Source organism: Dipodomys spectabilis, unplaced genomic scaffold, assembly GCF_019054845.1.
Source record: "Dipodomys spectabilis isolate Male_0828 unplaced genomic scaffold, ASM1905484v1 ptg000036l, whole genome shotgun sequence".
Lineage (NCBI taxonomy): Eukaryota > Metazoa > Chordata > Mammalia > Rodentia > Heteromyidae > Dipodomys > Dipodomys spectabilis.
In genome coordinates this window covers 3,412,953-3,429,888 of record NW_024870713.1, presented here as the reverse complement: position 1 = coordinate 3,429,888, position 16,936 = coordinate 3,412,953, and the positions used below count along the sequence as shown (strand labels likewise).

The window sequence follows — 16,936 nt, the reverse complement described above, 5'->3', positions numbered from 1 at the left end:
CCCAGCAGGAAGGTCCTTGCTCTAGATTCTGTTGTCCCCTGCCAGTCCTATGGTTTCCTTTCTTGTTTTATTTTACAAATTTTAAGGTCAAGAAAAGTATTAATTGGGTAGATGAGAGAGTTTGTGCAGATAATGTGCCTTTTCTCCATGATTGTGTATACAGAGTGGCATACAGGCATGGGTGAACACAGCATGGGGGGGGGGGGGGGACACACACCCAGTAGACAACAGGCACTTGGAAAATGGTAGTGTTCAGTCACTTGCCTATTACCTTAGAGGAAGCAGGGCCAGAAATCTGTTCTATGGGCACCATCTCTCTGCCTTTTAACCTTCTCTCATACCTGGGAAAGGGAAAGGAGGGAAAAAGAACTTTTGCCTAAGCAAATGAGCAGGCTAAAATGAAACAATCAGTAGTTTATTGTTTTTTTTTTTTAAACTTTGTGATTGGTTCCATGAATATCTTTATTGATAAGGCAATTAAAATTCACCAAGTAAAGGAAAACATCCATTTTCTCCACATACACATAGACACACACACACACACACACACACACACACACACACACACACACACACACACACACACACACACACACACACACACACACACACACACACACACACACACACACACACACCCGCCTTAGTTAGCTGGACCAAGGAGAGGCTGCTGGGTTCTTATACCAAATGTAAGAAAGTCAGATTCTCCTCAGTGCCTTTATGGCCTGGGAACAAGCAATGGTTCTCATGTTCAGTTAGCTCTGCATTTGCCAGTGATGATGTGTTCTTCAAAAGGTTTTGGAGATAGAAATCAAAGCATTCAAGAAACAGGAGTGAATGGCTTAATTTTCAAAGATCAGCCAACAGGGCAGTTTCCTATCATTTCATGAGCCTAAATGAAGGAAGATTTCATTGGAAAAAGAAATCCACAATAGAATCTCTACAGTTATCTTTCTGTCTCACCACTGTGGCAGGGTTTTTGGGGGGGAGGGGGTTGTTTGTGTGTTTGTTGATTTTACATGTAGAACATCACCTATTCCTGTGTGAGAGACAGAAAGAGACCCAAACTAGGACCTAGAGTGTCGGCTGTATGGGGCTGTCGATTGCTTTTCTCCACTTCTTTTTTTCTCTTCCATACTTCTTTCTTGCTTCATCAAGAAGCACAAATCAATACCCTGTGCCTTTTATCTTTGGGGCTCTTCAGTGCCACCATCAGTTCACATGACACAACCTTCCACTTGACTGTCCCATGCTGCCTGAGAGTCATGCCCTGGCTTTTCTTCCAGAACAAGAGTTGTATTTCCTTCAGAGCAACTTCCAAGGTCGGTGCCTGTCATGCAAGCTGGAAGCCAGGAGCGTGCAGGCACAGTCAGCAGTGCTTGCTGCTTTATCCGTGACGCAGTGCCCTGAACATCGACCTGTCCCATTTGTATAGAGTTTGTATCACCGTCCTTTGTCACAGCTCGGGGGACAGCTGGCCCAGTCCTTGTCCCCTGAGGGCTCATCAGATGTACCTGCCCTGAAACAGACTGGTTGCTCTGGTGCTATCCCTCCACCAGGAGAAATAGACCCTGCCAACTCTCCCCTGAAATGGGAACAAACAATGCTCTGTTCCTCTGCCGACAAATTCTTCCTCTACCTTCTTACCCTATCCAAAATTCTCTTTAATTTTTGTCTTTAATTGTTTCCTCTCAACAAAGTCTTGGCTGCTCACAAATCAACTGAATTTAGACAAGTGACTGATTTTATAGCTGATTGTGTGCAAGTAGAAATACGGTCTAGTTCTTCTGTTGGTTTGCTAAGTCACTTGATCCTTCTGAGTCCATTACCCAGAACCACGAAGGTGATTATCAACTCTCAGGGCCAGAAACAGTGGCTCACACTTGTAATCCCCTCTATTTAGGAGATGGAGATCTGGAGGGTCATGGTTTGAGGTCAACCCAGGCAAATGGTTATCAAAACTCTATGTTAATCAACAAGCCCAATATGATGGTGTATGTTCATAAAGTGGCTACCTTTTTTTTGGGGGGGGTGGAGGGTCCGGTCGTGGGGCCTGAACTCTGGGGCCTGGGCACTGTCCTTCAGCTCTTCAGCTTAAGCCTAGCGCTCTACCACTTAAGCCACAGTGCCACTTCCGGCTTTTTTCTTTTTTGTTTATGTAGTGCTGAGGAATCGAACCCAGGGCCTCATGCATGCAAGGCAAGTGCTCTACCACTGAGCCACCTTCCCAGCCCCAAGTGGCTACCTTTTGATCTAAAACTCCATTCTACCAGAATATGAGCTGGCTTTTTTGAATTCCTTGGAACATTATGTTAAAAGCACCTTACCCCTGGTCCCAACAAGACAGAGCCTTTGTCACCTGGAACAGTTGGCTCTCCATTATTAGAGCTTGATGTCCCTTCTCCAGGACCAATTTGTTTTCCTGCTGTTCCACACTTCTGCACTGCCAGCTAGTCTGAAGAAAGAGCTGAAGCTTTCATTCCATTAACTGGATTTACTGAGCTTAAATTATTTTGTGAATAAAAATTTTAGATTAATCAACGACTAAAAAGAAAGTCAATGAGCATAAAACCACCAGCTCACAGAGATCTAAAATAAGAAATGAAGAAGGAAATGCCTTTCCTTGAATTGAAATTTGGCAGTTTGAAGACGAGAGTAAAAAGTCACATTCTGTGATACCTGCTTTTTGGTGTAACTTTTTTATTGCTATAAAACATACAAATATAAAAGTTCGCACTATTTCTTTTAAGCTGGTAGCAATGGCATTAACTACCATCACATGATTATATACTTGTCACTATCTTCCATTTCCAGAACGTTCTCCTTCCCCAAAGGAAACCATCCCCACAAAAGACTTAACCCCTCATGGCCCCTTCCCAGCCCCTGGAATCCACCCTTCTGCTATTCTAGGCACCTGGAGCCAGTGGCGTGTAGTTTGTCCTGGGAGCAAAGTCCTGGAGCAGGCCTCCAGGTTGAAGGCATCTCCTCGCCTCTGGGCTCCTCTTCCCCAGCCCAGTTGGTTAGCCATGAGACACGTGCTTTTTGAACTGTTTTGGCCGTGGGTGACTCCTAACGCTTCCCTTTCTCTTTGTCTTTCCCTCTAGTGTTGAGTATCCGGGGAGCCCAGGAAGAGGAGCCCACAGACCCCCAGTTGATGCGGCTGGACAACATGTTGTTAGCCGAGGGGGTGGCCGGACCCGAGAAGGGTGGAGGCTCGGCGGCAGCGGCGGCCGCAGCGGCCGCGTCCGGGGGGGCAGGCTCAGACAACTCGGTGGAGCATTCTGACTACAGAGCCAAACTCTCACAGATCAGACAAATCTACCACACGGAGCTGGAGAAGTATGAGCAGGTAACCACAGCTGGGGCTCGTGGGCCCTGTGGAAAGGGAGGAACAAACCGAAAACCCGGGTTTACACACACTCCTCAGGCCAGCCTTTCCCCACAGGTGGGTGTTTCTTGTGTCCAGCACATGCTGCTGAACTGCTGAGCCCCGGACCAAACTGGAGTCTACAGAGTCCTTGGTCTTGAGCCTTGCAAAGCCAGGCATTCCATGGAGATAAAGGCATTGACCGTGTGGCATGAGAGGCTTTAAGATAGGTCGTAGAATTTCCACTTAGTAGTTCTGGTTGTCAATTCCACTACTTGGAATTCCGAAACTTAAGCCAAGAATGTACTGCATAGGGTTTTCTCAGGGTGCGTAGATCTTTGCAGCTTTCCTCATTTGTCCCTTATTTGGGATCATAGAAGGTTCTTGGACCTTCTGGATCCCTATAGAATATTATAGAAAAGAATATGAAAACGTGGCCTCAAAGCCCCTCACACTACGCAAACTCAGCTCAATGGAAAACCAGTTGTGTCTCCTCCGTTTTTAATGATGATACATACATCCCCAGCAGAAAGACCCAAGCTTCCCAAAAGACTGTCAAAGTCAGACCAACCCAGATTCCAATCCTGTAGTTCCATTGATAGGCCACAGGACTATGTTCTGCAGACTGCCCTGAAAGCAGAAGGCACATGACAAAGAGCTATGGGTTTGACCATTAAAATCCTATGTTTTCCTTGTGGTGCCAGGGATTAAACCCAAGGCCTTAAGCACGCCAGGCAAGAGTGTTACCACTGAGCTGCCTGTCAAGTCCATAAAAATCATATGATAGAAACAATAAGAAAGGCTTTAATTCCTAATCAACACATAGACATAAGGCGTTTTAATAATAATACAGCTTTTCTCTATTGGAGACATCCCCCTTCGCTTATTTATCCAGCAATTCTATTGCTATGGTCACTGAGAAATACAACTTTATTAGGAGTCCTTTAGCATCAGATGTCCTCAGACAGAGTTTGATTCTAGAAGAATACAGAATTCAGTGTTCGTTCTTTTAACCCAAGGGTTCTTTTTTTAATATATATTTTTTATTGTAAAGATACTGTACAGAGGAGTTACAGTTACATGAGTAAGGTAATGAGTACATTTCCTATCGAGCATTGTTAACCCCTCCTTTGTTTTTCTCCTACTATCCCTTACCTCCCCACCTCCCCAATTCCTCCTCCCAACCCCCCCCCCCCCAAAGTTGTAAAGTTCATTTTCAACATAGTGTCTTGTACATCTCGTTTCAGCATTTTGTTATTTCCCTTCCCCTCCCCATGTAAGAAAAATGTATATACAAGATGCAGGGCACCAGAATCAAATACAGTGACATCAGGGGTTGTACCATGGGGGAAGAACATACAAAAGAAACAAAAAACATCACATAGTACAATATAAGTACATTAAAAACTATGACATAGCAATCCCACTTTTGGACATTTACCCAAACAATCACAAACAAGGCCATACTAAAGCTACCAGCACAACTATGTTTATCACAGCATTATTTACCATAGCTTAGATATGGAACCAACCCAGATGCCTCTTGGTAGATGAATGGGTCAAGAAAATGTGATACACACACACACACACACACACACACACACACACACACAATGGAATTCTATGCCTCCATCAGAAAGAATGACACCCAGGGCTGGGAAGTTGGCTCAGTGGTAGAGCGCTTGCCTTGCATGCCTGAGGCCCTGGGTTCGATTCCTCAGCACCACATAAGCAAAAAGAAAAAAAGCCAGAAGTGGCGCTGTGGCTCAAGTGGTAGAGCGCTAGCCTTGAGCTGAAGAGCTGAGGGACAGTGCCCAAGCCCAGAGTTCAGGCCCCACGACCGGACCAAAAAAAAAAAAAAGAAAAAAGAAAAAAAAGAAAAAGAATGACACCCAGAATGACTTGGAAAAATTATATTAAGTGACACAAACCAGACCCATGGTTTCCTTCATTTACAATAACTAAGTATACATCTAGGACAATATTACCAGAAAAGCAGAAAAGATCAAAAGCTATGTACATGAAAGCATATAAGATGATGCTAAGCAAAACGAACGCCAAGATAGGGACACAAGAGGTTTTATTTTTGTTGCTGTTGTTTTAGACATACTTATAGCCCAAGGGTTCTTATTAGAACAATGGCTGGCCAACCATCTTAGTAATAATGGAGTGATGACTCCTGTACGTACTGGAGCAATTAGCTCATCCTGTTTCCTCCCTGGGCTAGATTCCTATGCCCAAGGCAGGCTACTGAGAGAAATGTTCTCTTCTGGAACTTCTCTGGGATACCCACCTATTCTAATTAATAAAGATGGTAGAAATTAGGAAGTTAAGCAGAAACCCCATCCATATAAACCAAATGGTAGAAGTGTGGGTAATGGTGGTGGCCATCTATATTTATTAAACTTAGAAAGTACAAAAATATCATCTCCTGATTTATATGGGCAGTTTCTAGTGATAAAGTGAATAGTGGATAACACATCCTGGATGGTAAATAATTTATTAAAATTAGTTGTGTCGTTAATGGTAATAAATAGCAGAATGTAGGGAGATGGTGCCATTAACCTTTTAGCTAGTGTCTGAGAAATACATCTTCTTTGTTTTTCTCTAACATTTCCTCACTGGTATGTGGGGGAGGGGGAGGGGAGGGGTTGCTTCTTTACCAAATAGGAAATCTCAGTTAAGTAAATGTCACATGTACCTACATGAAATCACCAAGTGAATTGTTAACCAGTTGATTCTGTTGTTCTTGTTTTATTTTTTAGTATGATGGCAACAGATAGCTACTCAATAATTAGCCATCATAGCTCCACTCACCCCTAGTCCTCTTCCCCTCCCCCCCTGCAAAAAAAACCCTTTCAGAATTAGGCAGTGTTTCATCCTGAGGTTATTAAATGAAGAAGCTTCTACAGACTTTTATTAGAAAAGAAGGAAGAAAATTGTCTTATTCATTAAGTGGGATTGGTAAAACACTTTTTCAGCACATCAAGTTGATAGCTAAGATATTTAAGAGCGAGCATATGCTAGTAGATAAAACCATGGTGTCAGGACCTGGAGTTCTATTCTAAGTGCTGTTTATAAAAATGATCCTCTTGTCATGTGGCAGGGTTCTCCAGACTGTGTAAGTCATGTCCTTGGAGTATTGACAAGGCTAAAGCACTCGTGCTGAACTGTTCATTCAGTTCAGCTAAGAGAGCTCTGAGATCACACTTACTACCGTGCTTGAGATGGGTACAAGATCTACTTGGACAGAGCCAAAGGTGAATACAGGTTGTCTAGCCTATGTAAGCATACCTAAACTTTAGACTCTTACAATATTGTCTACGAGGGCTTCTCCTTTACTTGCTGTTCCCCAAAATACATTGGGTCAGGACATGAGATGTTTCCTTTAAGATACCTCTCTGCCCAGCCAGACATAGTAGTTCTTGTGAATAATCCTGGCAGCTTCGTAGGTAGAGATTGGTATGTGCCTCTTATCCTAGCTAAATAGGAAGCACTAGTGTGAGGATCCTGGCAAGACCTGGCATAAATGCAAGACCTTATTTTTTTAAAAAAAGAAAGAACCAAAGCTTAAAGGACTGAGCATAGCTAAGTTGTAGAGCATCTACCTCACAAATGGAAGGCCCTGAATTCAAACTCCAGCCCCACAAAGAAAGAGAAGAGGAAAGGAAAGAAAAGAAGAAGGAAGGAAAAGACGGAGAAGGAAATGTCCCTGCTTCATGGGGGCATCTTGGCTTTGCAACATGGCTCTCAGAAATCTTCATCCCATGAGGATTCTAATACTTAAATCTGCCACACTTGGAACCCTTGGCCTCACAGAATCAACCCAGCTTCTGCTGGTGCCAAAGTTGGGAAGCTGAGGATGAGTTGTGGATAGTTCAGGTACTGGAAATCTGAATGGTTGTATCCTGTCCATCTAAAATGGACCTGGAGCCCTGGCTGTCTGCCCTGTGTTCCCGAGCAGCTGTTCGGCAGCTGCTTTGTTACACCTCAGCAGTGGGGGAAAGGGCTCCACTGTCTGTTTATTGCAGAGCAGAAAGAGCCTGGGATAGAATGTCCTGACTACACATCAGATACTGGAGGGATTTTATTCACCATAATGAAGCACATTATTATTAGCTGAGCACTGTGGCTTTCCAGCTGAGAGCTGGAGTGCCTGGCAAGGCGGCATCTCCTCCCCTTCAGCTCCTCTTCCTTCTGAGTTCTGCTGAGGTGGGGAGCATTTTCCCCTAAAATATAGCTGGGATATTTGCATTGTGCTCAACTTCCACTCTCTATATCCTTAAAACTTCAGCTCTAAGTCACTACTGGGTTGTCTTTGTCCTACAGCACTCGAGGCTGGGGTAGATAGGGAGTAGGCTTACCATACAGATAGCGTGTTTGTAGAGCACTTTTCTAAGTGGAGAGCAAAACACTACATGGACTTAGTGTGTGGATTTGTCTTCAGCATGCACCTGCAGAATGAAAAGGAAGTATTTATTTTTTATTGTTTTTGTATAGTTGATATACAGATGGCTTAAAGTACTATTTATTTATTTATTTATGTATTTATTTTTAACAAGAGGATCATGGAAGCCAGGATAATATGTGAATTTCTCAGTTATCTGTATTTCAAAGGTATAATAGCACCGTGGATGTGTAGGGCCAGGCACACATGTCTCGCATGAAGTAACTTACTGACTCTCTATTCCCTACAAGCTGGGGTTCACATCCCCATGGACCAAGACCAGGCAGCCTGTTTTCTATCCATGTCAATGGCCCATTCCATGCACATGTCATTGTATATACATAAGAGTAAAAGTATTGTCTCATGTGTAGAGGGGTTGGGATGACCAACTTCCACTCTCAGGTGGATCAATATGATACTGGACAGTGAAAGGATTTGCCCAAATAGCTGAAGAGGCAGGGTTCAAATAAACCCAGTGCAGTAGACACTTCTGAGCATGTACTTTTGTTCAATCCACCAGCCAACCAAAAGTTCTTAAGGAAGTACTTGGTGAGCTCACCCTAGTGCTGTTACTTCTGTATTGTTAGCACATAGGAAAGTCTACAAAAGAAAACAATAGTAATACAGTGTCTTCAGCCACAAGTGTTATTTCTGCTGTTACTGTGTGGTCAGAGCCTGTGAGTCCTTAGTTATTCAGTTCCTAAAGCCTCATCTGGTCTTTTCCATTACAAAGCTAATACAGTCTTAGGCCGTTGCTGTGGATTAAGCAATGAATATATGTTTTATTGAATGTCTGCTAAAAATAAGCATAGATGCTAAAAAGAAGCCCAGTGGTTTTCAGAGAAGTGGGTTCAGATGGGAGCCCATGGCCTGGTAGATGCTGCATTCAGATGCTGCTTCTGCCTCTTTCTTGCACACTGTGTACCCAGGGAAATGGCTCTTCTCCTTTTTGAACCACAGGTTTCCCAACTATAAAGCAAGGGAATGGCGAAATTTGATTTCTAACTTGACTTGCAAAGCTGATGGCATATTGATCTATAACCTGGGAGTTTTGTTTCTACAAAGATACTTTCTGAATTGTCTAAGTTATGTTCTGATGCTATTTAAGATACCCAGGGAAAGATGCCTTCTATACTGTACTGAGTACAGTACTGAGTCTTTAGAAGGCCAGCACAAGAGGACTTTTGAAATAAAACTAGAAATAGAAGAGTGGTAAGAAATCTCATGGAAGAATTCTCAAGCTTTCAGTTCCGTGATTCCTCTCGAATTGTTCAGCTGTTTCTATATCCCAAAACTGAGTATTTGGAGGTTCTACCTGTTCTAAGAAAATGAGTAAGGCAGAAAGCTTGTGGTGTTGTTTGACTCCCAACTGTGGCTGTTTAACATCTTGGCAAAGGGTGGTGAATTCTGTTGCTTTGCACTCAAATCTGAGATTTTGCCTTTCCCTAGAGTAAAATCATGAGGGGGAAAATATTAAAAAAATAAAACTAGTAAGAATTTTCTTTCTTTTAACAAAATTGAAATTGTGGCCCAAACTTAGGAGCCACTAGTGATAAAAAGAATTTCTAGTCAGCCCTCACATACATATAGGTACTGGGGGGTTGAACTCAGGCCTCTCATTCCTTTTTTAAATTTTGTATTTTATTGTAAAGATGCTGTACAGAGGGGTTACTTTTACATGAGTAAAGTAATGAGTACTTTTCCTATGGAGCATTCTTACCCCCCTCCTTTGTTTTCCCCCTACTATCCCTTCCCTCCCACCTCCCAAACTCCTCCCCCAAAGTTGTAAAGTTCATTTTCAACATTCTTGATCAACATTCTTGTTCATGACTGGTGCTATGCCATTTGGACCACACTCCCAACTAGAATTTTGCTGCTTAATTAGAGGTATAACCTTTGAATACTTTTCTGTCCAGATTGGCTTCAAACTATGATCCTCCAGATCTCATCTCAACCTCCTGAGTAGTGAGGATGACCGCGTGTGTCCCATAAAATGCCAGCACCCAGCTGATAGTAATTTATTCTATCCATCTGACCTGACAAAGTGTAACAAATGTAGAAGTACAAAGATGAATAAGATATTCTCCTGAGCACAAAGTGACACGAAGGTACTCCGATGGAACCATCTGGTTTCAAGTTTATCTCTCTGGCGTTATTGTTCACGATCTTACTTGTGAATTTAAAATACTCAATTGAGGAAAACATAGCTAGAGAGATTCTTTTTAAACAAAAAAAGGAAAAAAATGCCAGGTGCCAGTGGCTCAAGAGTGTAATCCTCATCTTTCTGTGTTTCCTGCCCTTCTACTGCAGGCCTGCAACGAGTTCACCACCCATGTGATGAACCTCCTTCGAGAGCAGAGCCGGACCAGACCCATCTCCCCGAAGGAGATCGAGAGGATGGTGAGCATCATCCACCGCAAGTTCAGCTCCATCCAGATGCAGCTCAAGCAGAGCACGTGCGAGGCAGTCATGATCCTGCGTTCCCGGTTCCTGGATGCACGGTAAGTGCTCTCTGTGGCGTGGCCTGGAGAGAATTACTCATCAGGGTTGCAGTACCTGGTCTGACCTTCTCCAGAGGCTCCAGTTTCACCGTATGGGATGGATGCTAAACCAAACAGTTGCTTGAGGACAGACAGTTTTGGGGTCTGAATCACCGTGGTTACTCATGCTGGGTGAGCAACAAGGCAGGCAGCCATTAATAAGGTGGCAGGACATTTCCTTTTCATAGCTGGGTACCTCTCATAGCTATGGGCCCACAGTCCTCTTAACTCCTGTGCTCCAGTGACACACTCTACAGGAGTTCTGTTTCTTTGAAAGATAGAAACTTTCCCACACTTCATAAAGGCAGAGTATACTCCAATTCAGTAAGCATGTATTAGTTTACTAGGTGCTCTGGGCTAAGTGTTCTAAGTACAACGATGAGTAAGACATATTCCTTGAGTATATATGGGAAAGGAGGTAACCTGATATGAACCCATTTGCTTTCTGTGTTTTTTGTTTTAGTTTTTTAAATCTAGTATAATTGTTTATAGCTTTACTTTGTGAGTTAAAAACATTCAGTTGGGGAAAACATGGATAGAAAATTTCTTTAAAAAAAAAGACAGAGAAAGAAAGAGAAAGAATTGAGTCACTGAAATCAGGAGACAAATATCAGTAAGATCCAAGCTGGCCCAGGCCAAAAAAAGTGTCAAAATACCATTTCAGTAAATACAGCCAGGCATAGTAATTCTTATCTTTAATCCCAGCTATGCCGGAGTTATAGTTAAGACAATTATAGTTCAAAAGGTTAGTTCTAAGGAAAAACTCAAGACAGAAAAGAAAGGAAAAAAAAATACAACTAAAGCAAAAAGGATCAGAGGCATGATACAAGTGGAAGAGTGCCTGCCTAGCAAGCACAAGGTTCTGAATTCGAATCCAGTACCACCAAAGCCAAAATAAAGCAAGAGAACCATGAGAACAAAGAACAAGGGATGAGATTTTTAAAAAATCTCTTTGTGAATACCTTTGATTCTTTTTCAGTCTGCTTTCTAGCCCATATGATGGTGATAGTCATATCTTTCCTTTGGTCTAAAGGAATATTTTGATATTAAAACTAGCAAATACAGTTCAGTGTCAGTATGTCTTCAGACCTACAGTTCATTGAAAATTAGTTACCTTTTATGAATACAGATATCATCTCTCATGATGGCAATTCTTGAAAATAATCCCAACCTATGAGTTTTATTATGGCCTGTATATCATTTTATAATCTCCAGTTTGGTCCTTTTTCATACAGAAAGATCATGGATCCTCTTGGGTTTTTGTTCCTCCCTGAAATCATGTATTATTCAGCTGTCCCTTTCGTCTTTCTCTGTCTTTACAATTGTAGTCTTTACAGTCCTTGAACCTCTTTAAAACTCCCTGGCATCTTCTCCCAACTCTTTTATTCACTTTTGTTCCTGTGTTGCTTGGAATACAAAATGAGAAGGCCAGCTAGCAAAATGTATCTCTGGGTCAATGGAATTCCATAGAGTAAGTCAAGAGAAAGTAAAAATGAAGTCTGTTTTCCCAGATGGATGCGATGGTGATGGAGAGGGAGGAGCAAAGCCACCCTGCAGGAAGACCCTCTGTGCTGCGCCTTCACCCTGCAATCTGGTGCCAGCCTGGCTTCTGTAATTCAGCCCGTTCTGCACAGTGTAAAGTGCAAGTGACTGGTAGCCTCTGTCTAGGTCCTTCCTCTGGGCTGTAGCCACCACCAGGCTGCTGGTGTTGTTTCATTCCCATGGTAACTCCCTTAGTTAAAATGCTGCAGTTGGTATTTATGTTGGCAGATACTGAAAAAAAAAAAAAGAAAGAAAGAAAAGAGAGGGGGAAAAAAAGAAACGTGAGGTTCAGACCATGTGCTTTTCAAGAAGGACATGGGAGAAGAAGGCGGAGCAGAAGCATTGTCTCATTGCATTTCTCTGCAACAGTTTTACTGTGCCCAGTTGAAGGTCACACTGTAAATGACACGAATCCTGGGCAGCTTTGTATGCCAGCCTCTGCCTAGATGGGCTCGGTTAGCACCAAAAGGAACAATTGCTCTAAGACAGGGTCTTTTTCTTGCTTTGGTTGCAACCTTTGGATCACTGCGTCTGAGCCAAGCATCAAAATGAACCTCTTGCATTGTTATTCTTATTTTATTTTGTCCACATATTTATTATCAGTGAAACACCATCACCCCAATGCCAGCCCAAAGCTAAGCAAAATAAATGTTGGCTTAGACTTCCTAATTGGGGAATTTATATTGCTTTTTCCAATAATTGAGAATGCTAACCAAACCTTAGTAAGAAAGACAAGACAGTTCATGTGTTGCTCTAAACCATGAGGCTGGTAGGCAAGGCCTCATCAAAAAAGGCTTCATGGAAGATAAAGAAAATACAAAGAAGGGCTGGGAAGGTGGCTCAGTGGTAGAGCGCTTGCCTTGCATGCCTGAGGCCCTGGGTTCGATTCCTCAGCACCACATAAGCAAAAAGAAAAAAGCCGGAAGTGGTGCTGTGGCTCAAGTGTAGAGCGCTAGCCTTGAGCTGAAGAGCTGAGGGACAGTGCCCAGGCCCAGAGTTCAGGCCCCACGAGCATCCAGACCCCCCCCCCCCAAAAAAAAAGTAATAGGCTAGTCTTTGTAATCTAATAGGTATGTAGAGTTGACCGTCACTACACTGTTGTGGAACACAGTGGAATACAAGGGGTATTAGTTTTCTATTACGTTTTACAGATTACCGCCGATTTAGCACCTTAAAACAACCTGGGGGGCTGGGAATGTAGTCGAGTGCTTGCTTAGCATGCCTGAAGTCATGGGTTCAATACCTTAATACCTTATAAACAAGAAAAGCCAGAAGTGGCACTGTGGCTCAAGTAGTAGAGTCCTAGCCTTCTGCAAAAGAAGTTCAGGGACAGTGCCTAGGCCCTGCGTTCAAGACACAGGACTGGCAACACACACACACACACACACACACACACACACACACACACACACACACACACACACACACACACACACGGGTTTATTATCTTCCAGGTCTTTTTTGTTGTTGGTCAGGTGTTTGGGCACAGCTCAGCAGTGTCTTCTGCTCCTGTTTTGATGAGACTTGTCCACAGAATGATTGTGAGCACAATTTACCTCCTAATGCTGGGATACAGGGAGCCTAGGTTTTCCAGCTATTGCTCGCCACTTGCCTACTTGTTTTTTTCAAGAAGCCAGCAAGAGGAACACCACATATTAAGACTTTAACCAAATTAACTTCCTTATTTATTTAAACTCAATTAGTACCTAATCATTGGGTGGTAGCCCATCATGTTCACCATCCCAGCCCCCCTCCCATGCGGAGAATGTACCCACCAGGGAGGGGCACCTTAAAATTCTGCCCACCAAACTTCTAGGGGGCACCACTTGGTCCCAGATTGCCCTACTGTGGGCCCACCCCATCTCTTTCCCTAATAACAACTTAACTGTGAGAAAAGCTTACTTAGGATGACAAATCATATTTTCATAGTGAAAGAGAAACATTTACAAGCCCTCTGGTTTCTGAGTAAAAGTTTTCATGACTTGTTGTCTGTAGCATCTTGTTGTAGATAGCAATAACATCATTAACAGATGGTTAGAATTACACTTGTGCACTTTCCTCCAAGAAGAAGATGGCAAGGAAGAGGAAAGGACATCCATTAAAGTGGCAGATACTCCCAAAGACTCCCTTTTTGTGTTTTTAAAGTGAAGTTGGTTCTATATACAGGAATAAATAAGATAACATAAAAAACAACCTTAGTATGGCATCTGGTATGTAGTACCCATTCTATAATTCCAGTGTAATGATAATAAGACTATTTTACTGTCTAATATTATTTAGGTCAGTATTCCATTGTGCAATTATTAGTGGTATGAATAGTAGATCTGAGGTTCAGGAAGATTGCTCTAGTGATTCTATTAAAGAGAAGCTGAGTTGGAAAATAGACTATAGGAGACCATTGTTGAAGATGGTGTTTCAAAGGAGGGCAACAGTGTGGAAGTATGAAATATTTCTGCATCTTACGCAAATAACGAGAGCAAATGACTCTTATTTGAAGCAAACTCTATGGAGTAGACACCAGTGTGCTGCTTGGGCATGATTTCTGGAAAGTTTCAGTCTAGTAGTCTCCTATGTGACTATTTGACTTTAAATTTAACTTAATTAAAGTACCATATTTAAATCATAACATTTTAAAATGCATTGTATTCATAAACTGTTTTGTTGCATGGGCAACTCTTCTGTACAAGTACTGAGACAGTAAAGATATATATTTTAAAAAATCATTTCTCTAGCTGTATTGGCGACATTTCAGCTGTATGGTAGTCTCAGGTCCTGAGTGACTACTGAGTATCCAACGACACAGATACAGAATGTACCCCATCACAGAAAGCTCTATTGGACACTATGAGTCATATGAGACACACAGGCTCATCCAAATCTGTTTCAAAAATAGCAGTTACAGCAAGTATGAGACAAAAGGGTAGATTTGAAAGGACCAAGCTGGTAGGACTTGCTTTGCGGTACAGAATCTGATGAAAAGAAATAAGGAGGAGGATGGTGAAAGTGGGAGGAGGCAGTTCTAGATTTCAGCACATGCCAAGCACTCAAATACTTCAGTGAGTGAATGAATGAGTGAATTAGCAACTATGATGAAATATATGTGTAACAGGATAGAACTGATGGGGATAAGAGGTAGTAGCTTTGTGACATGTTTTTCTGGAAGGGGTCTGGGAAACGGGATGGTGGCTCTTAGGAGAGGTATTAGAGCAAGAAGCAGCTCACTGGTAGTCAATTTATGTCTAGGATGGCTGTGTTTCTCTCTATCCTGTCCCATAACTCCAAGGTTTTCATCTCTAAAACACCATATGTATCCATATCATTTAATCAGCATCCACATTTCTTCTGGTAAAAACTGAGATATCCAAGTGTCCTTAAAGTATTTGATTGGCTAGAAATCACAACTGTCCATTCCCCAAGCTGGTGATTCTTCTAGCCAGAGCAAAGCAACCCAGATGTCTCCAGTTAGTGGGAGAAACCTTATTGTCAGACTTGGGTTATTTTCACTGCATTTCCCGGAACTCTGAAAAATCCTGACCTTAGGATTTCGAAGACCCTAGATTCAGACAGCTATGGAAAGAAGATCAGCAAGTCCACCAGGGTAGATGAGGCCACCTCGGGAAGACTGCACATCACGAGAGCTAGGAGAGAGCCAGGAACAGCTGTCTGCACCAGCCCCAGCCCACCAGCTTGTTCCAGAGAGGCTTCCTTTGAGCTCAGTTGGAAGAGTCCCAAAAAATACACTGCAATGCTAATGCAAACAACTGAGTAAAGTATCAGAGGCTCTCCCAATTAGGAAAGCCTTCAGGGCCCAGTTCCCCAGGCCTACAACTGTCTTTAGGCAAAGAAGCAGTAGCCAAAGGTTATCTAAAGATAACCTGGAGACTGTATCAGCTACTTGGCTATTTTTCTCAAATTCCCATTGTGCAAAGAGCTCTTTAACACGTGCTCACTTTCTACTTTGGCTTTTTAATCAAGTCTGCCCAATTTCTGATGCTGGATGACCCAGAAACTCAGCATGATTTGGGGAGAATGACTTGGGCTTGGCATAATTTGGACAGATGTGGTTAATACCTGTGGACAGATGGTGTTCATCCGGTAAAATCAGGCACTTTATTGTGTTAATTAATCCAAGTGGGACCCTGAAAATACAATATTAGCTGAATTTCCTGTCTAGCAAAGCCATCCATGCTTTCTCTTGGCTAAGTTGGGAAATCCTGTACCCTGGTATAACCAGAGGTATTCTGGAAATCTTTTCCATGAGGAAACACTTTGGATGAAAGCAAAAAAGGGAAAAGTGCTAATAGAGCTCATTTAAAAATGAAGGCCCCACAACTTCAAGGAGGGTCAAGGGATTCAGCAAGGAACCTAGAGATGCCTAAGCAACTCCCCCCGCCAGCTACCCACAGTCCTTAGCCGCAAGGAGCAATGAAGTGATTCTCACTTGAAATTAGTTCAATTAGCACTTTCTCCCCTACAAGCAGGAGAGTGCTTTTATTCAAAAAGTAGTCGTCTTCTTTTTGCCAACCTCGTATGTATGAAGAATTTCTGTGGGCTTTTGTTTTACCACTTAGCAGCTGTTCTTACTAAGGGAAGTGCCACTTCTCTTCTTTTGAGAAAGGTCAAGGCGTCAGGGGGTTAATTCCCCTCACTTTCCTGCCCTCTTCTCCAGAAGTCTTTTTAAAATGTTACATGCATTTGCATGAGGATTGAATAGAGAGAAAATGATGACTTATTTTTAACTTCTGGCTGCAGAGTCTCTGGGTAATTGCCAACAGCCAGTTTGTGTAGGAGGTAGAGACTAAGTTTGTAGTCAGGCTGACCTGAAGTAATACCTTTGATACTGCATACCAGCTGAGTGACCTTTGAGCACATTTCTTCATCCATGAGTAGGAATATCCATATTTACTACTCTAGTTGTAAAAAGTTAAATGGTTGGAATTAATAGCTAGGAAGAAAAGGCCTAGCATGTAATGAGAAAAACTCTCACTACTCAGACCTAGTTTTTGCTATGTATCAGATACTGTGCTGAGTTTGGCTTTG

The 16,936-nt window shown here is 42.5% G+C and overlaps 1 protein-coding gene across 4 annotated transcripts in view; it reads left to right on the top strand.

The window, feature by feature from the left end:
• Nucleotides 1-16,936, top strand: part of Pbx1 (PBX homeobox 1) — a 298,114-nt gene that overhangs the window by 211,356 nt on the left and 69,822 nt on the right. For all 4 annotated transcript variants that reach the window (XM_042677330.1, XM_042677329.1, XM_042677328.1 and 1 more), the window contains exons 3-4: nt 3,105-3,349; nt 10,125-10,315. In XM_042677330.1, coding sequence (XP_042533264.1) covers nt 3,105-3,349; nt 10,125-10,315 — 436 coding nt within the window. The remainder of the gene's footprint in view (nt 1-3,104; nt 3,350-10,124; nt 10,316-16,936) is intronic.